This window comes from Callospermophilus lateralis, chromosome 2, assembly GCF_048772815.1.
Source record: "Callospermophilus lateralis isolate mCalLat2 chromosome 2, mCalLat2.hap1, whole genome shotgun sequence".
Classification (NCBI taxonomy): domain Eukaryota; kingdom Metazoa; phylum Chordata; class Mammalia; order Rodentia; family Sciuridae; genus Callospermophilus; species Callospermophilus lateralis.
The window spans coordinates 204,308,546-204,331,091 of record NC_135306.1 but is presented as its reverse complement, the minus strand read 5'-3'; the positions used below and the strand labels follow the sequence as shown (position 1 = coordinate 204,331,091).

The window sequence follows — 22,546 nt, the reverse complement described above, 5'->3', positions numbered from 1 at the left end:
TCTTGGAGAATATACCCTTCTGTGCCCAGCGCCTGTGGTACAGTGGAACTCATTCATTCAGTTGCTCCACAGGCACTTGGGCATGCAGCCTCAGTTTCCTCTCCCACAAAATGGGGGTATTCATAATGAGCTTATGGAGAAGAGCAGAAGAAATAATGTGTGTAAGGTCACGAGGACAGAGAACATCACATGATCTCAATTCATAGGGTCTATTGTTTTTATTAGTATTCGTTTAATAAACAACTGATGAGCACAGTCCTGCCCCTAACCTGTCATGGAAGACAGAATTCTCTTGAATCATTCCACAAATACCTTTTGAATGGCCATGTCAGCCTACTTCCCCCAACGGGGCCTTCCCAATGTCTCCTGGAACCTCTTGGAGGCTGATCCTTAGCCTTCTCCATGTAATGAGCCAACTATCCTCACCAAAGGGTACAGGGATAAAATCCAAGCTTACAGAAGAGTGGTGACTTGCCTCAGGACACCAAGGCCTGGGATTGGGATCCAGGTCCCTGACCCCCTGGGCCAGGGTGGTTGGTCACCCATGCTTCCAGCTGACTTTTGGCATTAGACTTAAATATTTGATTCCAACTCCTCAGTAAAGCTAAAATAGAATAATCATTTATCAGTGGACCCCTGAGGTCTCCCATGATGGAAGAGATTTTGTGGCCAAACTGTAGAGCAGGAGTCAGCAAAGTTTCTCCGTAAAGGGCCAGAAAACAAATATTTTAGGCTTCGCAGGCCTCTGCTTCAAGTGTATGACTCTGCCAATGCAGCTAGAAAAGAGCACAGAACAGCATTCGAAGAGAGTATTGCCATATTCCAATAAGATTGTATTCATGGACACTGAAATATGATTTTTCATGTCATGAAATGTCAATTCTTTTGATTCCCCATCCCACCCCATCCATTTAAAAATGTAAAAACCGTTCTCCACTCACAGGCTGTTCAAAAACAATGAATGCCTCTCTGGAGCGAGGTAGAATCCAATCTTTATTGATTTTAGGATTAGAGATATGAAAAGCTATTATTATTCTAGAGAGGGCCCCAAGGCCTGACCAGCTGCAGAGAGAAGGGTGGGTCAGCTAATCTTCTGTGGCACATTCCTTGGTGAGGAGTGGAATAAAAGACCTTCCTGGTGGACCCAGCAACCTCCCTAAACCTGTAAATTGATGACAATAATCACTACTTTAGAGAGTTAAGAAGTTTAAATGACATACAGAATGGTAAAGGGTTTCATAAAACGCAAATGTTTATTCACTTGTTTCCACAGAGGCATGCTACAGATACCTTGCTGACTTGATGCCTCTGAAAGCCTTCTACGAAGTTTGATGTGATACTGTCCCTTTAAATTATTCCCAACCACCAAAAGTAGTCGGACGAGTCGGCACATGCGCATCCCTCTGCGGGACCGCCCCCCCCCCTCCCCGCAACCTACAACAACACCCTTCCAGAGTCTGTAGAACGGAGGTTAAAGGTCCTCCCACACAGTATTTATACGCAAGCGTAAATCATGATTGAGGGCACTATATCGTGCAGAAAGCCCAGTCCCTTTTTCGCTCCCGAAAGCTCCTCCCCCTGCGGCCAATCAGCGGGCCTCGCCCTTTCCAATGGCCAATGGCAGTGAGCATGGGGGCGTGGCTGGACAGCTGGGGGCGCGGCCTGGCGCTGAGAGAAGCGGTGGGGCAAGCCGGGGGCTCTAGTGAACAGCGTAGCCGGACAGGGATCGCCGGCTGGCGGCAAGCGGAGGCGGCCGGGGCCAGACGGTCTCCGAGATGTCACGATGGCTGTGGCCATGGTCGAACTGTGTGAAAGAGCGGGTCTGCCGATACTTGCTGCACCATTACTTGGGGCACTTCTTTCAGGAACACCTCAGCCTGGACCAGCTCAGCCTGGATCTGTACAAGGGCAGCGTTGCTCTGCGGGATATCCACCTGGAGACCTGGGTGAGAAGCCAGGCCCGAGCTTGGGAAGGCGCGGAGGGCGGGAGCGCAGCGACCTGAGGCTGCCAAAGGATCAATTCCGGCCGAAAGAGCAGGCATCGGTGTGAGAGGCCAGGGGAGCAGGGCCCTCTCCAGGAGTCGGAGGCACCCCGCTGGTGGCTTCAGTTCCTTGCCAGAGTAACAAGCTAGGGGAGGAGATGTCGCTTGTCTGGAGAATGACAGCATGGTCACATTGGGTTTGGGGGCTGAGTTGAGGGTGATACCTAGGTGCTAGAGTGGGTGAAGAGAAAGCTCAGGAACGGGAACTCCCATGTAGTGGGGCCAGGGCAGCGACAGATTTGGGCTGAATCAGCTGGTAGGAAAGGCTGTCGTGGTCCAGAGCCCTGTGGGGGCACTTGTGGAAAGTGCGCCCCGACCTCCTGACCCCAGGATCCTGGGCCGGTGGGTGGGGTTCGCCTCCGGATGTGGATGTCAACAAGGCGTCAGCACCCGTGTTGATCAACACCTCGTGTGACTCTGCCGCTGTCTACTTCCTGCTTTAGGGAAAGTAGGAGGGACCAAGCCTGGGTTTAGGGAGGGACTTGGGACCCATCATCTCTACCTGGAGGGCAGCCCTCTAGGAAGGATGTGAAGGTCTGGCCTTAGGCAAGGAGGAAGTTGAAAGAGATGCTGGGGAAGCCAGAGTGAGCCTGGGTCTTGTCCGAGGCTTGAGGCTGGGGGGTAGTGGGTGAGGGGCCCCTGACTCACAGCTCAGCTGACCTGGGGAGTAGCCCAGGAGCCACCAATTAGAGGCACCAGTTTAAGGCTGGTACTGGGTCAGCCCTTAAGTTCCAGAGCAGCAGGTCAGGCGTGGGGGCAGGGCCTTCTCATTTTTTGGCTGGCCCCAGGGATCTGTAGTTCTGAGAAGGAAGAGCTAAGGCTTAGAGGTGGCCAGAACTTGGGAGCAAATAGGGGAGTGGGGAGCTGAGCCCTGAGTTGGAGGCACTTCCCAGCAGCCTGTGGTCTGTGAATTCCAGTGGAGGTCTCCTCAGATCTCTGAACTTGGCCTCTTAGGTTGGCCTGTAAGATGGCCCAGACCTCTGAACTTCCCTTTCTCTTTTCAACAACAGAAAACACCCCTATTCCTTTGTGCCCTGCCCTCTTGTTGGGGACCCATGGGACTCCTAGCTAGCCTGCTTTCCTCCTGACCTGGGGAAAATGCAGGCACTATATTGCTAACCAGCTGTCCTCCCAGGTGCTCAGCCTGCAGCTCACCTTAAAGGCCCCCAAGAGGCTGCCTGTCTGGGAACTCAAAAGGGATGGGGAGAGAGGCCCAGGTCCCACCCTCAGTCCTCACAGTACAAGGGTGACAAATAGCCCCTTCTTTCCAGACCTCAATTTCCCCATCCATTGGCTCTGGGTAGGAAATTTGGACTCTGTGGCTCTGTTGGTACCTGTTCATTCACTGGTCAGGCAGATGCTTACTGAAGCCCTCTCTGGTATTAGCACCCAGAGCACCTGGGGTCTCAGGGAGAAGGCAAATGTGCTGCTGCCCTTGAGGAGCTCCCAGACTGGTGAGGGTGCAAAGCCAGCACAGATAGATGTCTTCACTAGGGGTTTAGCGTCGTGCCTCAGAGCTACACCATGTGTCTGGGTTTCAGAGGCTCCTTCCCACCTCAGGTCAGCCCTCTCCTGGACATTCTTCCCTTGAACTCTGTTTGCCCAAGGTGAATGTGGGGTGCTGCTGTTCTCTCTGCCAGGCCTGTGTGTGTGTTTTCCCCATGTTTAGAACATATACCCATAGAGCCTTGGCATCTGTACATAGAAGTTGCTCAATAAACTTTTTTTTGGTACTGGAGATTGAACTCAGGGGCCATATCACTAGCCCTATTTTGCATTTTATTTAGAGACAGGGTCTCACTGAGTTGCTTAGTGTCTCACTTTTGCTGAGGCTGGCTTTGAATTTACAATCCTCCTGTCTCAGCCTACTGAGCCACTGGGATTACAGGCGTGCGCCACTGTGCCTGGCCTCAGTAAACAATTTTAACTTCACATAGAGGGAGACATTTGAGCTGGCTTAAAGGGTTGAGTGGCTTTAGATGATGGAGCAGGCCAGGAGCAGGGAACAGCATGAGCCAAGGTTAGATAGCACATGGAGGAACATGGAAAGCTGAGCGCTCTGTGTGACAGTAACTGGAAAGGCTGTGGCTGTCAGCTGGATGTGAGGTTTCACTAAGCCACTTTGTCCCCTGCTCGTTTCCAGTCTGTGAATGAGGTTCTGGAGTCAATGGAGTCGCCACTGGAGCTGGTGGAAGGCTTTGTGGGCTCCATCGAGGTGGCTGTGCCCTGGGCTGCGCTGCTCACTGATCACTGCACCGTGCGCGTGTCAGGCCTCCAGCTTACCCTGCAGCCCCGCCAGGGACAAGGTGAGGGCAGGGCAAGGCAAGGCCAGGGCCGGGTAGTCTGGAGCTGACCGAGCGCGTCTGCCCTGAGAACCTTTTCTTTCCCACAGGACCAGGGGCTGCTGACTCACAGAGCTGGGCCTCCTGCATGACCACAAGCCTGCAGCTGGCTCAGGAGTGTCTGCGGGAGGGGTACCCTGAGCCCTCTGAGCCCCCACAGCCTCTGGAGGGACTGGAGATGTTTGCCCAGACCATTGAGACTGGTGAGCAGACCCCTCCGGGGCCCATAGGACAGGGGGCCCAGGCAGTAACCCTGCTGCCCAGCTGGGAGACTACCATCTTGTCACCCCACCTGATCCAAGACCACCCCCCACCCCCCAGTGCTGCGGAGAATCAAGGTGACCTTCCTGAACACTGTTGTGAGGGTGGAGCACTCACCAGGTGATGGGGAGCACGGCGTGGCTGTGGAGGTCCATGTACAGAGGTAGGTGCCAGCCACATGGGGTAGGCTCGGCAGGGGGAGGCTGCTGGATAGTCTTGCCCTGACCCCCGTCCCTGGTCCAGGCTCTTGGGAAGTGGCAGGGCAGGGCAGGGTAAGGCTGGGCAGTGGTGAAGTTGTAGGGGTGGGCTGTGTTTGGAGCCTGGAACTGTCGTCCAGGCCTGGAGAGACTGAGCCCCAAAGACAGGTTAGCTGCTGAGGGTCAGAGGACTAAAGCCTGGCCTGAGCCCCCAAGGTGGACATGGTGGTCCAGGATGGCTACCATGGGCATGATGGGCAGCTCTGCAGGCTGGGCTCCCCAACCCGTGCCCCTAGAACAGAACACTGTGTGGAGAAAGGGCTCTAGGCCTGGGGTGGCCAGGACAAGGGCTGACCCTACACTCCCCAGACTGGAGTACTGTGACGAGGCAGTGCGGGACCCAAGCCAGGCGCCACCGGTAGACGTGCACCAGCCACCAGCCTTCCTGCACAAGCTGCTGCAGCTGGCAGGGGTGCGTCTGCACTTCGAGGAGTTCCCCCCGCAGGTGGGCCGATGATTCCCACACCTTTGAGCCCCCTCACCCTGCTCCCATCCCTCAGCCATCACCCACTTTTCTCAACTCTCTGCCCCCAGGTAGAACCGCCAGAGCCGCCCTTGCAAATAGGCAGCTGCTCAGGGTACATGGAGCTGATGGTGAAGCTGAAGCAAAACGAGGCCTTCCCAGGCCCCAAGGTGGGTCCCAGGCCCTGGGGTTGGAGCAGTGTGTCCCATCCCAGACTCATCCTTGGCAATGCTGCTCGGGCCCAGGCCAGAGGGACGATGTCAAGCAGGGGAAGTTATTACTCTCTTTGCAACTAGAGAAACTGAGTCCCAGACTCAGTTGTGGCCAGGTTCATCAGCTAGTTGTTAACAGATGTTATCCTCATCAGTGTGGTATCCTGATTCCCCAGGGTGAGGACAGGTGGGCGTCACATCTCAAGGGGGCGGGTGGTGAGTTTAGACTTTATGGCTGTCCCTTTGGCACCCAGTTGGAGGTGGCAGGACAGCTGGGCTCTCTGCACCTGCTTCTGACCCCACGGCAGCTCCAGCAGCTTCAGGATCTGCTCAGTGCTGTTAGCCTTGCAGGTGAGGCCTCTGGGCGGTCCAGGGGGTGGATGGCAGGGAGTGCCAGCCAGGTTGGACTGAAATGCCCTCCCCTAGACCCTGAAGGCCTGGCTGACAAGCTGAACAAGAGCCGCCCGCTCGGTGCTGAAGACCTGTGGCTGATCGAGCAGGACCTGAACCAGCAGCTGCAGGCGGGTGCTGTGGCCGAGCCTCTCAGCCCAGAGCCCCTCTCTAACCCTCTTGTCAACTTGGACGGCACTGGTGGGTGCAGGGCAGATGCAGGTTGGAGGGGCACTGTATGTGGGTGCAAGAGTCCAGGGGCCCAGCTTCTGTCCCTCACACCTTTCGCCTTGTCCCTAGACCTCTTCTTTTCCATGACTGGCCTTACGAGCAGTGTGACCTCAGCAGTCTCTGAGCTCTCCCTCTCTGATGTGGACCTGGGCTCCTCTGTGCATAGCAACATGGCTTCCCGCCGACTCTCTGCCCCTACCCCCGCAGCTGGTGAGTTGAGTATCCTGGACAGCCCTCCAGAGGTGAGGAGGGCTAAAAGAGGCCTGGATGCCTAGGATCTCATAGTAGACCCCAGTGATGCCTGGAGACACCTGCCACCTGTGATATGGCTCCCCAGAGACCTAATTTGGGAAGCTGGTGATGTAATGGATAGGGCCTCAGGATCTAAGTCAGCACTCTTGGTCAAGCATTTAAGCTCTGAGACTGATATATATATATATGAAAGATCTGGATGTTGTTTGGTTGGTGTGAGAGCTTATTGTGGGTCAGGCACTGGGCTGAGTGCCTATCATATCAGTGAATCCTTCTAGCACCTTGAGGAGGTTAAACAGCCTGGGCAGAGGGCCTGGTGTACAGAAGGTATTTATTGTCACCTTTGCCTGACTGAGTCCCCTGCCAGAGCTATATGGTGAGGCAGATTTGGCCTCCCCCATAGTCCAGCTTGGCCAGTCCATAGTCCAGCTTGGCCAGCTCTGTGGCTGACTCTCACACCACCTGGGGTGCCCACAAGTTCCCAGGAGCCCCTGATGAAACCTCTGTCCCTTCAGGCAAGGCGGCCCCCACACCCATTCCGGACACCATGCGCCCTGATTCGCTGCTGAAGATGACCCTGGGGGGTGTGACCCTGACTTTGCTTCAGACTTCTGCCCCATCTTCTGGACCACCTGACCTCGCTACCCATTTTTTTGCTGAGTTTGATGCTGCCAAGGATGGGCCATTCGGCTCCCGAGAATTCCACCATCTCCGGCCACGCTTCCAGAAAGCCTGCCCCTGTAGCCATGTTCGGTATAAGCCACAAGCCCGAGGAAGGGGCCTGTAAAGAGACTCCTGGAATCCCCAAGCCCATCCTCTGATGCCTGTCTTCTTCCCTGCAGGCTCACAGGCACAGCTGTGCAGCTGTCCTGGGAGCTGCGGACCAGCAGTAGGGGCCGGCGGACGAGCAGCACAGAAGTGCACTTTGGGCAGCTGGAGGTGCTGGAATGCTTGTGGCCCAGGGGCACTTTGGAGCCCGAGTACACAGAGGTGAGGGTGGAGGCAGGGCCTGGGGGTTAGGTGGGCTCCCAGGCCTACCTGACCCTCTTCACTGGCCATGTCCCATCCCAGATCCTGAGTTTCCCCAGTAACATGGGCTCCCAGGCCTCAGCTCGGCCCTGTGCCCACCTGCGCCACACACAGACTCTGCGCCGGGTGCCCAAGGTAACCACCTCCCATCCCGGGCTGAGAGGCTCTGTTCTTCCCAGGGTCATGGACCCCGTGCTCCATCCATGCTGTCCCTTAGCCTGGTTGCTAAGAGTCTCAACATGGCTGCTCTCTACTGAGCCTCTGAGGTGGGAGGAGCAACTATTGGGTGGCTTTTATTAAATAAACCAGCGAGTCATCCAATAGGGCATGGTATTGAAAGTCCCAGTCTCCTTGGGCCCCTACCAAGCTCTTCTACCATGAGGAAGGACTCAGGTTTTGTTTTTGTTTGAGGAAGCCCCTTCCTGTCCTGCTCTTACCTGCCCTGCAGCCCTCACCAGTCCAACACTCTTGCCCCACACAGAGCCGGCCCCGGCGCTCCATTGCCCGCCATTGCCACTCAGAACTGTCCCTGGACCTAGCCGATTTTCAAGCAGATGTGGAGCTGGGGGCCCTGGATCGCCTGGCTGCCCTGTTGCACATGGCCACCACACCCCCTGAGCCTCCTGCTGGCCTTCTGGTGAGACATCCCAATGAACTGGGATGGGGAACAGAGCTCTGATCCTCTGGCCTTTGACCATAGTATCAAGGGCCCTGGCATCTCTGACGCCTGACCCTTCTGCAGGCAGAGCCTCCACCAGCCACTGAGCAGCAGACAGTATTTCGGCTTTCAGCACCCCGGGCCACACTGAGGCTGCGATTCCCCATCGCTGACCTGAGGCCCGAGCGGGACCCTTGGGCAGGCCAGGCTGTGCGGGCTGAGCAACTGCGGCTGGAGCTGAGTGATCCTCAATTCCGGTCAGAGCTTAGCAGTGGGCCTGGCCCCCCAGCCCCCACCCGCCTGGAACTTACCTGCTCGGACCTGCATGGTAAGAGCCCTTGGGAACAACACCCGGGGCAGGGGGCCTGGGCCTTGGGGAGAGGTGGACTTGGGGCAGGCAGGTCACAGTTAGAGCAGACCCTGGCACAGGCTCTTACCAGTTTTTGGGAACACTAGCGTGACTATCCCTGGCCTCCTGGGCAACAGGCAGAGGGGACCCTTTATCCGCAGTCTGTGAGTGTCTGACTGGACCCAGCAATGGGGAAAAACAGAGAGAGGTCTCAGTGATGATCCTCACCCCTCTCCATCTCCTCCAGGAATCTATGAAGATGGAGAAAAGCCACCAGTCCCCTGCCTCCGTGTCTCCAAAGCCCTGGACCCCAAGAGTACTGGACACAAGTACTTCCTCCCCCAGTAAGTGGAGTCTCTGGAAGGAGCAGCTGGAGGGGAGGGTCCTGTCACTGGAGTGCAGGAGGCCAGCCAAGGCCCGGGTCCCAGGGGCCCTACAAGCCAGTGACAGGCCTTTGCCCTGGCAGGATAGTGTTGATCCTGGACCCCCAGTCCGGCAGCACACAGTGGGAGATGGCCCCAGAGAAGGGAGAAGACCTGGAGCTGTCCACCGAGAGTCCGTGCGAGCTGCGGGAGCCTGAGCCCTCGCCCTTCTCCTCTAAGAGGACCATGTATGAGACGGAGGAGGTGAGTCTGCCCCGCCCCCTCTTCCCTGCCCCCCCCCCACCCCATCTCTGCTCAGGGTAGGGAAGGAAGCTCCCTGGCAAGGGCAGGCCCAGTGATCGGGAAGATCAGACCTGCAGCCCGGCTCAACTGTTGTTGGCAGTTTATACTCGGGCCTCAGGGTGCTCTTTGAAGTTGCTGAGCGAGGGGCAGCAGAGGGACTGTTCTGTGGGCCACACTCCTATATTTGTGGCAGGCCGGGCCTCTCCGTGGCTCTGACCGCTTGGAGTGTTGCCTGCAGATGAATTTTCTCTTTTGGGAAGTAGGCACAAGGAGCTCTGTCTCAAGGGCCCTTGTGAGGGTAAAAGAGTCTGTGCCCTCAGAGCAAGGTTGGCATGCCATTAGCGCTGGTCCCAGATGGGCATCACCCATTCACACAGAGAAGGGCTCCTGTGAGTGGATAAGTGAGTGAACAAGTGTGGAGTAGGGACAGGCCCAGCCAGGCTGAGATGAGTGTCCTGCTGGGGGTCTCTTCGCCCTGTCCAGATGGTGATCCCTGGAGACCCTGAGGAGATGAGGACGTTCCAGAGCCGGACTCTGGCGCTGTCCCGCTGCAGCCTGGAGGTGCTTCTGCCCAGCGCCCACATCTTCCTGCCCAGCAAGGAGGTCTACGAGAGCATCTACAACAGGTGGCAGCACGGGGCAGGCGGACTGGGCCGGGGGTCGGACCCTGTCCTCCCTCACCTGTCCTCCCCCCTCCCTTCTCAGGATCAACAATGATCTGCTCATGTGGGAGCCCGCGGACCTGCTTCCCACCCCTGACCCCGCCACTCAACCCCCTGGTTTCCTGGGCTCCTCCGGCTTCTGGCATGACAACTTCAAGATGTGCAAGTCAGCCTTCAAGCTGGGTATGAGGGGTGCTCTAGCCAGGCTGACGGGAGGACCCCACGTGTGGGCAGGGCTGGGCCAGCCTGCCAGGTCTCCATCCCACCAGCCACCTTAATCCTGCCAGACTCTGACTCGGATGATGAGGACACCCACTTCTTCTCAGTGGGGGCCTCAGGTGTCCACCAGGCCCCCGCCCCTGAGCCCCGACGCCGTCACTCCCAGAGTACCTTCTCTACGCTGGTGACGGTGCTGAAGGGTCGGATCACAGCCCTCTGTGAAGCCAAGGTGAGGGCAGCCCTGGCAAGACAAGCTCTTGCTCCAGACCCCCGTGACAGGGGACAGCACAAGCATGGCAGCTCCAGGGCAGAGATGTGGAGAGCAAAAGGCCAGGTGGCCACCAGCACCCACCCGCCACCCAGTTCCATTGTGCCTGTCAGCAACTTCCTGACACCCCCTCTGGGTGAAACCATGCTGTGGGGGCAGGTGGGAATTTGGTCCCTTAGACGGAGCAGGAGGCAGAGATCATTCTCATATATCAGAAGAGGCAAGTGCTGGCAGGTAGGCCTCTAGGTGACACTTCTCCCAAGGCCTGGAGCCACCGAACGAAGCAGGTGGCACAGGTGGGTGCTCTGTCTCTGCAGGACGAAGGTGGGAGGCGGCTGGAGGTCGCACATGGGGAGCTGGTGCTGGATGTGGAACGGGGCACCATCTTCAGTGTCTCTCAGTACCGCGGCCAGCCGGGGCTCGGCTACTTCTGCCTCGAGGCTGAAAAGGCCACACTCTACCACCGAGGTGTGAAGGGTGGGGGGCTCTCAGGGAATGGGGCCCTAAGCAGAGTGGGTGGCCAGTGGCCTTGGCATGGGCTCAGTGAGATCCCTCTGCAGCGGCTGTGGATAACTACCTGCTATCCAGTCACCTGGAACTGCCCAGCTTTACTCCCCCAACCCAGCTGGCCCCCACCATCTACCCCTCAGAGGAAGGGGTGACTGAGCGGGGAGCCTCAGGCCGCAAGGGCCAGGGCCAGGGCCCTCCCATGCTGTCTGCCGCTGTGCGCATCCACCTGGACCCCCACAAGAATGTCAAGGTACAGCTTTTCCTGACTCCACCTTCCCGCCTGGCTGGGCAGCCACCTCCTCAGGGCCTGCTGGGGTTGGGCTCCCACTGCTCTGACTGCTCCCCCCCTCAGGAGTTCCTGGTGACACTCAGGTTGCACAAAGCCACCCTGCGCCACTACATGGCCCTACCTGAACAGAGCTGGCACTCCCAGGTGAACAGAAGGGGCCTGGGAAGTCACTTGGCCCAGGACTTTGGACTTTGGATTGGGTGGGCGGGTCAAAGGGGTTGAAGCTGGTGAGGGATACCAGCTGGGCTGGAGCTGACCTTGGCTGGACCTGACCTTGGCTGGACCTCCTAGCAAGGGATGTGGTGCACAGCTCAGGGGCAGCAGGTGGGGTGCTGGGTAGGGGCCAGGACAGGGAGGTATTGGAAGAGGGGCTGTCTCGTGCTCATTATCCCTCCCTGGCCTGGCTTCCAAAGCTGCTGGAGTTCTTAGATGTGCTGGATGACCCCGTGCTGGGCTATCTGCCCCCAACAGTCATCACTGTCCTGCACACACATCTGTTCTCCTGCGCTGTGGACTACAGGTACCCAGGCTGGGTGGGCATGGGTCAGGGCCAGAGCCAGGCTGGGGAAGGAGCCAGGGACAGGCTTCAGGTGTAAGGAGCCTGCCCCAGCGCAAGTATGTCCCCTAGGCCCCTCTACCTCCCTGTTCGTGTCCTTCTTACTGCTGAGACCTTCACCCTCTCCAGCAACATCGTCATGGACACATCCACCTTCTTGCTCAGGTACGCAGGCTGCCCCACATGCCATCAGTCCCACCCCAGTGGGGCTGTGGCTGCCCACCTGCTCTGTGTCCTCAGGCCCGTCTGGGCCTGTCTGATGTTCAGGTGATGGTACCTTTTGCAGGAATATGAGTTGTTTCCATCTTCTTAGAGTGGAGCTGGTTGCCCCAAATCAGATCCTTACAAGGGATACTCTCTGACCTGGTGATCTCTCTTCTAGGGGTTGCCTGAGGATAAGAGGATAAGAGAGGTAGAGTGGAAGTCTCTGTAGTATAACAGAATGGTCCAAACTAGGGCTGGGGACACAGCTCAGAGCATTTGCGTGACGCGTGAGGCCCCGGGTTCCATCCTTAGCAAGGCAAAATTTAAAAAATTAAAATTCAAACTTAAGTGTCCCCAAATCACCATTGAATAAATAAATATGCTTCACCCCTGAGATACTGTGTAACCATTAATATAAAGTTGAGGAATAATGTTAAAAAATATTTTAAAAATGAGAGTTGGGGGTTTAGCTCAGTGGCAAGGTGCTTGCCTAGCATGTGTAAGGTTTGTTCCTTGGTCCTGCAGGTGGGTGAATACACACACACACACACACACACACACACACAAACACACATATGACTGCATAGAAAAGACTGGAAAGAAGCATACATAGCCAGGCGCAGTGGTGCATACCTGTAATCCCAGTGGCTCTGGAGGCTGAGGTGGGAGGATCATGAGTTCAAAGCCAGCCTCAAGAACTTAATCACCTGGCCTGTTTTATTTTATTTTTCTCTATATATTTATTTGCCAAGGATTGAACCCAAGACCACTTAACCACTGAGCCATATCCCCAGCCCTTTTTTTAAAAAATTTTTTTAGTGTAGATGAACACCATACTTTTATTTATTATTTTTTATAATATTTATTTTTTAGGTATAGATGGACACAACACAATTTCTTTTTTATTTTTTTTATGTGGTGCTGAGAATTTAACCCGGGTCCCGCCCATGCTAAGCGAGCGCTCTACCACTGAGCCACAATCCCAGCCCCAACTTTTATTTATTTTTATGTCGTGCTGAGGATTAAATTTAGTGACTCACGCATGCTAGGCAAGTGCTTTATCACTGAGCCCCAGCCCCAGCCCATATATATAAATATATATAATTTTTTTTTTTAGAGAGAGAGAGAATCTTTTTTATAGATGGACACAACACAATGCCTTTATTTTATTTTTTTTTTTATATGGTGCTGAGAATCAAACCCGGGTCCCGCCTGTGCTAGTCGAGCACTCAACCACTGAGCCACAATCCCAGCCCCCTTTTTTATATTTTATTGAAAGACGGGGTCTCACTTAGTTGCTTAGGGCCTTACTAAGTTGCTGAGGCTAGCTTTGAACTCATGATCCTCCTGCCTCAGCCTCCTGAGCTGCTGGGATTTCAGGCATGTGCCACCACACCTGACTAAGGACTTGTTTTAAAAGAGCAGTCATGCTGTAGAGGGAAAAGGACCCCTCCCTGCCTCCCTTCCCACGTCTGTGTGAGGCCCACGTGAGGTGGTGGAGCGGGAAGTACCTTGAGAACTCCGAGTGTGGCCCTCCACAGCGCCTGCTGGCCAACAGGGTCTGCAGCCCAGGCTCTGCCCATTGTACAGACAGGAGCACCAAAGCTGGAGGGCTCCTCACACAGCAGCTTCTTGTGGGCTGGGTCCCTCTGCCTGTTGCCAGGAGCCCCACGCTTGCCTGCCTCCCGTGAAGCTGCCGCTGCAGTGGCTCCTGGCCCTTCTCAGCCCTGTTCCCCACCAGGTTCATCCTTGACGACTCCGCCTTGTACCTGTCCGATAAGTGTGAGGTGGAGACCCTGGATCTGCGGCGAGGTGGGCAGGGCCTGGACTTGGCTCCCTTCCCTCTGAGAGACCACAGCCCCCGCCATACCCAGAGCAGTGAGGTGTCCTCACCCCGCTGCTGCCCGGGTTTTCAGTGCACATGCGCACACACAGGGGCCACAACCAAGTGCACCTGATCCTCCCCTTGGTGGTGGGCAGGGACTGGCTGGAGGGAGACCATAGGAACCTGTCTTCCACCTCCTGCCTCAGATTATGTCTGTGTCTTGGACGTGGACCTCCTGGAACTGGTGATCAAAACGTGGAAGGGGAGCACTGAGGGCAAACTGGTGAGTGTAGCCTTCACTGGGGCCTGAGGAGGTCTGAGGGGGTCGCATGGCCTGCCCTGCCCTGATGGCTATATTAGCACCTGCTTGGGAAGGTTCAGGCCCCTGGTTGCCCCACACTGTTTGCTGAATGGAAAGGTTTCAGCCCATCACCCAAGGGCATCTGTGAGGAGGGCCCATATGGGGTCCTGGGACACTGACAGCCCTACAGGGCCCCAGTTTCCTCCTCTGTTCATGAGAAACAGGCCCCTTTACTGGACTGAGGTAGGGGCAGAGGGCCTGAGGTGATGGGTGGTTGCGCTCCTGCTCCCAGGGTGGCCTCAGCTAGGGCCCCGTCACTCTCTGAGTTTGCACATGTGCTCAATGGGTGTTCCCTGCCACCTGAGGGAAGGCTGGCCAGCGCTCCCTGTGGCAGGGGCAGACCTGTGGGCCCTCCCAGGATGGGCCCCAGATGGGCAGTGGGGCCTGTACTGATGCCACCGCCCATCTGCCCACAGAGCCAGCCACTGTTCGAGCTGCGCTGCTCCAACAATGTGGTTCATGTGCACAGCTGCGCCGACTCCTGCGCCATGCTGGCCAATCTGCTGCAGTACGTAATGAGCGCAGGCGACCTGCACCCCCCACCCCGGCCCCCCAGCCCCACGGAGATCGCCGGCCAGAAGGTACAGGTGAGGCCTGGCCACACAGGCTACCAGGGCTTGGCCAGGTCCCTCCCCTGCATGGCCCTCAGGGTGGGGGGTTGGGGATCCCTGGGGACTCCCTCCTGTCTCTCATCACTCCTTCCTGCCCGAGCCAGCTCTCCGAGAGCCCTGCCTCCCTGCCCTCGTGCCCACCAGTGGAGACAGCACTCATCAACCAGCGGGACCTGGCTGATGCCCTTCTGGACACAGAGCGCAGCCTGCGGGAGCTGGCCCAGCCTGCAGGTGGGCTGGGGACACTTTGGGACAGCAAACACAATTAGGCACCCACAATGGTATCTGTCTAAACTGGATTCTGTCTCCCGTAGGTGGGCCCCTCCCTCAGGCCTCGCCCGTCTCAGTCTACCTGTTCCCAGGTGAACGGAGTGGGGCCCAGCCCCCTTTCACCCCTCCTGGAGGCTCCGCTGGCAGCTTAGGGTCCTGCTCTGAGGCGAAGGAAGAGGAGGAAGAGGAGGGGGATGGAGACACCCTGGACAGTGACGAGTTCTGCATCCTCGACGCTCCTGGCCTAGGCATCCCGGTGTGTGCGGTGGGGGCTGCCTTGTTGCCACCCTTCAGGCTCAGCCCTTCTGGAGCCCCCTCAGTGAGAGAGCAGGCAGGGACAGCCTTGGCACTGGGCTTGGAAGGGACACGTGGGTTTCCAGAGGAAAGGAGGCCTGGCATCCTGAGCAGAGGGACTGGGACAATGGGGGATGGAGGAAGAGGAGGGGCGGTTAGCAGAGCAGGGGACCATGTGGCTGCCAGGCCAGTAGGAAGAGCCAGGGAGATATGGACTCTTGACCCTTCCTGGTCAGATTACTGAGACACAAATTCTGGGGATGGTAGCCCAAGAGGGCCATCTTTTGTCAAAAACAAGTAGAGGAGAGGGAGATGTAAGGACTGGGGAGAGACTGAGGGGCACCGCGCGGGGGACTGCCTCTGTGCTCATGCATCTTTGCTTGACTTCCTGGCAGCCCCGAGATGGGGAACCCGTGGTGACGCAGCTGCATCCAGGTCCCATTGTCGTGCAGGATGGACATTTCTCCCGGCCGCTGGGGAGCACAGACCTGCTGCGGGCACCTGCCCACTTCCCAGTGCCCAGCAGTCGTGTGGTGCTACGTGAGGTCTCCCTGGTCTGGCACCTCTATGGGGGCCGAGACTTTGGCCCCCACCCTGGCCACAGGTGAGGAGGAGGGTACAGGTGGCAACCAGTGGAGATCAGGGCCCAGGCCCAGCCCAGCTCTGACATGGCAGCTAGTGACCTTGAGCCTCATGCAACCCTCACTGGCCTGAGTCCCCTTCCTTGTCCCAGCCGCCTCTTAGGACTCAGAAGGGAGAAGGTCTCTTGCCCCAGGAGGGAAGGCCTCATGGGGCAGGGGGCAGGGCAGGAACTCCTTTGTCACCTTGTCCCTCATCCTGTTCCCCAGAGCAAGAGTTGGACTCACAGGCCCCAGGGGCTCCCCTTCCCGCTGCTCTGGTCCCAACCGGCCCCAGAACTCCTGGCGAACGCAGGGAGGCAGTGGGCGGCAACACCAGGTCCTCATGGAGATCCAGCTGAGCAAGGTGAGTGTGGCTGAGGGGTGCACAGCATTGTCAGCACGTCTGGGCTGAGGTTCTAGATGCTTCCTGTAACGAAGCAGACAAAATGCCTGCCTTCTCAGTGGAGCAGCCAAGCAAGATGGCCCTAGTGTGGCCAATGGTGGGACTCAGTCAGGAAAAGCCAAAGGCAAGAAGATCAGGTGGAAGAGCCCTGTTTTCAAGAAACAGAGACCTTCGAACAAAGGCAGACAGGAGCCTCGGCGGAGTGATGTGAGCGCTGCCATCTGGGAGCATTGCTGGGTCTTCCAGGAGCCACCAGGCCCCAGCAGGGCCAAAGCCAAGTGAGGGAAGAGAGTGAGAGGAGGTGAGGCCAGAGATGGCAAGGACCTCATAGAGCCCAGAGAGCACAAATGGTTTTGGTCTTACAGAGTCCCCTTGGGGCCTGGAGAGGCTGTCTCAGTGCAAGACAGTGGGATGGTGAGGATGGGCAGACTCTGGAGGGACCAGATGGCAGGAAGAAACACTGGTTTGGTCTACGTTGTATGTGAGGCACAGAATGTTTCAGAGGGTTTCTGTCCTAAGAAATTGTGCAGGAGAGGCCCCACCCTCTGAGTGGAGGCAGACAGCACCCAGGCTGTTGGGAGCAGTGGGTTCACCGAGGGCTCAGAGACCAGAGGCCTGAGACCTAGCAGGAGCCAGCAGCCCTCTAGGATTAACAGGAAGGTTCTCTGCAGTGGAGCACAGAGGCAGGGCCTGAGGATGACACAGGCTGGAGGGGCACAGGGAGCATGGGGACAGCAGGTCTAGAGGGAAGAACAAGGCCAAGGCCATGCTTGTCTAGACTGGGGTGCAGCACTCAGGGGACATTCAGCACTTCATGGCCTCTTGGGCATGTGGAGAGTGGACAGGAGTGGTCCAGGGCAGGTGGCGAGGGCAGCTGTGGAGGGAGGATGATGGAGAGCGAGTCCAAGATTCAAAGGTGTTCCAGGGAGGGGCTGGGGTTATGGCTCAGCTGTAGAGCACTTGCCTAGCATGTGCGAGGCCCTGGGTTCCATCCTTGGCACCACATAAAAATAAGTAAAAGGTATCATGTTCAACTATAATTAAAAAATAAATATTAAGGAAAAAAAAAAGGTTCCAAGGCGGCCTGGGTGAGCGCTGAGTGGAGCCAAAGTGTGCCCTACTGGTGGCAGGGTGGGCTGGAGCCACGGGGGGACAGAGGCTGTGGGGACAGGGCAGGTGGATGTGGGGAAGGTGTTGGAGTTCAGCGCAGCCAGGTCATTTGCCGCTGGTGGAACTGTCACGTGGAAGCCTCCAGTTGGCAGCTAGATGCAGGCCTGAGGTGGGAACGGGCACAGAGTCACTGAGAGAAGGGGCCTGCGCCAGGCCTTCCCTCCCTCCGGGGTCCACTCCACAGGTGAGCTTCCAGCATGAGGTGTACCCAGAGGAGCCGGCTGTAGGCACAGTCCCTAGCCAGGAGCTGGAAGAGCGGCCACTGTCCCGCCAGGTGCTCATTGTGCAAGAGCTGGAAATCCGCGACCGGCTGGCCACCTCCCAGATTAACAAGTTCCTGCACCTCCACACGAGCGAGCAGCTGCCGCGGCGTACCCACTCCAACATGGTACGTGCAGGCACGTGCTGTGGGGGCCCGGGGAGGGCAGCGCTCGGGCGGGCCTGGCAGGGGGACCAGTGCAGGCACAAAGGGGCCTGATGGAGTGGGAAGGGTCCAGGAACCCCAGAGGCCCAGCAAGCACAGAACTCGTTCTTTGCCCTCAGCTCACCATCAAAGCGCTGCACGTGGCCCCCACCACCAATGTGGGTGGACCTGAGTGCTGTCTCCGTGTCTCGCTGATGCCCCTGCGGCTCAATGTGGACCAGGTGAGCAGACCAGGTGAAGGCAGAGCCCAGCATGTCCCCTGCTGTCTCCATAACTCTGAGTCTGATCTCTCCAAACACTTCTGTGCAGGATGCCCTCTTCTTCCTCAAGGACTTCTTCACTAGTCTGGCAGCTGGCATCAACCCCTTGGTCCCAGGAGAGACCTCTGCGGAGGGTGAGAGGCTGGGCCAGGGAGGGGAGAGCCCAGGTATCTGCCTCTGGGCAGCCAGGCACCCGGCCATCCCTGGTCTGTCCCTGGTCTGAGGCCTCTCTCGCCTTAGCTCACCCTGAGACCCGAGGCCGGCCCAGTAGCCCTCAGGAAGGGCAGCCCAAGAGCACAGACACCAGCAGCTCACAAGAGGCCTCTGGCAGTGGACACGGTTCCTCTGTTGAGCAGCAACCAATCTACTTCAGGTAGGGATGTAGCCCAGGTATCCTGGGCCAGGCTGCTGGGGACCGGTCAGTGCCCAAAGGACTCTCTCCCTGTTTCCTCACCCAGGGAGTTCCGCTTCACATCTGAAGTGCCCATCTGGCTGGATTATCATGGCAAGCACGTCACCATGGATCAAGTGGTAAGCAGGGCCATCAGGCAGGTCAGGGTGGGCTGGGCTCTCTAGGGGTCCTAGTTCTGCTCAGCTATGGCCAAGTCTCCCCGGGGACAGGGCTTGCATCAGTCTCTAGTGGCTCATGGGCTGGCCAGTTTCCTGTGCCCACGCAGAACTGGACCCCCTTCCCTAGGGCACTTTCGCTGGCCTCCTCATCGGCCTGGCCCAGCTCAATTGCTCCGAGCTGAAGCTAAAGCGACTCTGCTGCCGGCACGGGTGAGCCCCCAGCCCCCAGCGCTCTGCCCGCCAGGTCCCTGACCTTCCCTTTGCTGTGCTTCTCGCTGGTTGTGTAGCCTTGTCCAAAACCCTCCCCGGCCTGTTTCTCCTCTATGTAATGGGCGCAGTCATTGCTCCGCTCACGCCCGTGGGACCATGGGAGGTGCCCATGGTACTTGCCAGAGCGATCCTTGGTCCTTCCGGGCCCCTTAACTCTCCCCCACCTCCCCCTCCTCATCCCTCCCAGGCTCCTGGGTGTGGACAAGGTCCTGGGCTACGCTCTCAACGAGTGGCTACAGGACATCCGCAAGAACCAGCTGCCCGGCCTGCTGGGCGGTGTGGGCCCCATGCACTCAGTCGTTCAACTCTGTAAGTGGCTTTGAGGACCCTTGACTGCCTTATGCTTGGACGGCGAGACACCTGCATGGGGGAGGGAGGAAGAGGCCGCCAGGCAGTGGAAATGGAGGCAGGACAGCCTCAGGCATCTCTGACAGCCCCATCTCCCCCAGTCCAAGGGTTCCGAGACCTGCTGTGGCTGCCCATTGAGCAGTACAGGAAGGACGGGCGCCTCATGCGAGGGCTGCAGCGGGGGGCCGCCTCCTTCGGCTCGTCCACGGCCTCTGCTGCCCTGGAACTGAGCAACCGGTTGGTGCAGGCCATCCAGGTGAGCGCAGGCTCTGGCCACTGGGGACAGGAAGCACCAGAAGCCCCCTGCCCCTCCCGCACCTTCAGTCTGCCCACAAAGCTACTGCGCCCTCGTTTTAGAGAAACGGTCCTGGAGAGGAGAGGCCCAATGATGGCCTGCAGCTGCGTAGCCCTGAGGCACACAGTGGCTTCCACCCACTGTGTCCTCATGCTCAGGGGTGTCTGAGAAGGAGGGCAGGAGGAGAACTATTTGTAAAGTTTGGCCCTGGTTTGTTCAGGCCATATACTTCGCCAGGACCAAGGGGTCCTCAAGGGCATCAGGGAGCTGGCCTGTGAGGACAGTCCTGCAGCAGCAGCACACAGTGTGTCATCCCTGGGGTGGGGGGTGACCATTGTGGGCGCGGTGAGCCTGCAGGTGTGTGGAGGCACGGTGCATCCTGGATCACCCAGGAGAGCTGAGGACAAGGTCTCAAAATGGGAACCTGGGGAGACAAGCCCAGGGAGCCCCAAGTGTGTTAAGTTGGGTGGGAAAGAGTGATACCGGGGGCACATGTGGGGGTAAAGAGAACAGAGGAGTCCAAGGGCAGAGGAAGCTGGGGCTCAGTGATGGTCAGTGGGGTCTCCGGGGCCAGGTGAGGAACGGGGTCGGGGGCAGCACAGTCCACTTCAGGTGAGCTCGTTGGTGGCAGCCACGAGAAGCCTCCCTGGGTGTGGCAATTAGTGGGGAAAAGGTTCCGGTTTGGGGAGACATGAGGAGTATGTTTGAAATTCCCTGACCTGGGGGGCAGGAGCCATGGAAAAGGAGGAGCAGGAAAATGGCTGGGAACAGGCGCCTGGGGTGCATAGTGGACGGCTGAGTGTGGAGAGGCTGAGGGATGGCAGGGTCCCTGAGCTGGCCTGGGGGCCTAGGTGCCAGTGTGCTGCCTGACCAACTCTCCTGTGTCCTTCAGGCCACAGCTGAGACAGTGTACGACATCCTATCCCCGGCGGCGCCCATCTCCCGCTCCCTGCAGGACAAGCGCTCTGCTCGGAGGCTGCGCAAGGGCCAGCAGCCCGCTGACCTCCGGGAAGGCGTGGCCAAGGCCTATGACACTGTTCGAGAGGTGAGTGACACCCAACCCTGCTCCCAGTCACCCCGCACCCACCTCCTCACTCAGACCCCTGCACTGACCTCTGACCTCCACAGGGCATCCTGGACACAGCTCAGACCATCTGTGATGTGGCGTCACGGGGCCATGAGCAGAAGGGTTTGACAGGCGCCGTGGGAGGGGTGATCCGCCAGCTGCCCCCAACGGTGGTGAAGCCATTCATCCTAGCCACGGAGGCCACGTCCAATCTGCTCGGGGGCATGCGCAACCAGATCCTGCCTGATGCCCACAAGGACCATGCTCTCAAGTGGCGCTCCGAGGAGGCCCAGGACTGAGACCAGGGCTTTCAGGACCTGGTGGGACACTGCCCACCCACCCTCTCCACCTGCCCCAGTGGTGCCACCAGCTCCCAGACCTCCTGAGAGTGGCGACCCATAGCTGGGCCAGTCCTGGGCCTTTCAGGGGATGGCCTCTGTGAAGGACAGCTGCCCGGCCTGCCTGTTGCCAATCCGCTGTGAGAGTGGGGTTCCCTGCCTTAGGGTTGACCCCGTCTGTGCACTTTTTCTCTGGGGAGAAAGGGCCCTGCCCCTCCCCTCCATCTGGGCCACCTGCTGCCTTGTCCCAAGACGAGGCTTCTGGACCCTCGGACTCCAGCCCCACTCAGCCAAGTGTCTTTCCATGTCTCGTGGGGAGGTGGGGGACAGACTCCGTATGGTTCTGTATTATTTTTAAGCTCCTTGAGCGCGTGGGTCAGTGTCTGCATGAAGTGGAATAAACTGTGCCCACCGCCAGTCCCTCTCCCAGATACCGAGTGCCTGAAGGGCCCCTGTTGGCCCTCCCCTCCGCCTGCCCCTTGGTTTCTGGACCGATCCCATCCCTGTACCCAGTTCCTCCCTGTCACCACCAGGGGGTGCCACACCTTCCAGCCATCTTCCCTCACCTGACTTGCCTCTGCTTGGGCTCTACCTGGCCACCCCGCCAGGGAGCCGTCACCCTGGCTCCACTTCTTACTGGCAGAGGCTGAATGAAGCTGGGAGGAGCCACCTGGGGCTGCCAGGGAAGTAGGAATGGCCCTTGGATCCCCAAGGTTCAGACCAGAGCAAAGGGCAAGGATGTGAGCCAGTCAGGAAGGCACAGGCACTGATGTGGCCCACGCTCTGAGCCTCGGGTTCCTCCAGGTGGTCCCAGCCTACCAGCCAGGGTCTAGACTGTCGCTTGGGGCTATTCTTCAAAGGCTGAGCCCTGAGCCTCCTGGAGGCTGCTCCCCCATCTGTAGCAGAAGACTTTGGGGGTGATGAAACATTAGAAGAAGAAGGGTGCTGGGGTGCAGTGCTGTGGCTGGAAGGGTCACGGAACGTCCCATGAGGCTGGAAGATGCCCATTGCCCACCATTCCACCCTGTTTCTGTGAATAAGAAAGAGGGAGCCATTCCCCACGCCCCACTCTCTTCCAGAGCAACCCTCAGAAGCAGGTGGGCCCGTGGAGGGATGGGTCTGGGTTAGGAGTCAGGGCTGGAGAGCCCGCGCCTGCAGATCCCTTTGAAGTTAGCAGAGGGCCACCAGCTCCTTCTCTGGCCCCTTGGGGGAAGATTGGGCAGCAGCTTTGACCAGGTTCTAGCTGCCCATGGTCACTTGGGGCAGTAGGAAGTAGGCAAAGCAAGAAGGCAGAGAGGTTGAAGCCCAGAGGGAGATGACTGCATGGCTGGGGTCTGAGGCCACCAGGATGGGCAGATGGGGCCTAGCCGATGCTTCCTGGACCCACCCACCTGCCCGGGCACAGTCCAGGCTTTCCTGCCCTTCGAACCGCACTTGTGATCGGTATTGACGGCAGTGGGCTAAACATTAACCGCCACCAGGGCTGGGCCAACGACTCAAAAGGCGCTGAGCCCAGGGTGTCCCCACTTCCTTCTGTGCCTCGAGGGCCAGCCAGGCACCCA

At 58.2% G+C, this 22,546-nt stretch overlaps 1 protein-coding gene across 3 annotated transcripts; it reads left to right on the top strand.

The window, feature by feature from the left end:
• Positions 1 to 1,672: 1,672 nt before the first annotated feature.
• On the top strand, positions 1,673 to 21,371 carry Atg2a (autophagy related 2A). 3 transcript variants are annotated; one of them, XM_076847516.2, is made up of 41 exons: positions 1,673 to 1,946; positions 4,186 to 4,348; positions 4,435 to 4,587; positions 4,706 to 4,808; positions 5,212 to 5,347; positions 5,437 to 5,535; positions 5,832 to 5,928; positions 6,004 to 6,168; positions 6,268 to 6,408; positions 6,966 to 7,203; positions 7,293 to 7,440; positions 7,522 to 7,614; positions 7,961 to 8,116; positions 8,222 to 8,465; positions 8,734 to 8,830; positions 8,953 to 9,112; positions 9,635 to 9,777; positions 9,857 to 9,996; positions 10,101 to 10,261; positions 10,618 to 10,768; positions 10,861 to 11,060; positions 11,163 to 11,243; positions 11,513 to 11,619; positions 11,728 to 11,820; positions 13,601 to 13,671; positions 13,891 to 13,967; positions 14,462 to 14,626; positions 14,761 to 14,887; positions 14,971 to 15,182; positions 15,616 to 15,824; positions 16,069 to 16,204; positions 17,598 to 17,801; positions 17,957 to 18,058; positions 18,147 to 18,231; positions 18,338 to 18,470; positions 18,556 to 18,628; positions 18,795 to 18,877; positions 19,125 to 19,246; positions 19,387 to 19,541; positions 20,473 to 20,625; positions 20,709 to 21,371. In XM_076847516.2, exons 1-41 carry the CDS (start codon positions 1,776 to 1,778, stop codon positions 20,943 to 20,945), a joined length of 5,784 nt encoding a protein of 1,927 aa, XP_076703631.2. In that variant the 5' UTR covers positions 1,673 to 1,775; the 3' UTR covers positions 20,946 to 21,371. The 3 variants fall into 3 exon arrangements, with proteins under 3 accessions (XP_076703631.2, XP_076703632.2, XP_076703630.2); XM_076847517.2 differs by having other exon boundaries at positions 14,462 to 14,632; positions 15,019 to 15,182; XM_076847515.2 differs by having other exon boundaries at positions 14,462 to 14,632.
• The last annotated feature ends 1,175 nt before the right edge of the window (positions 21,372 to 22,546 follow it).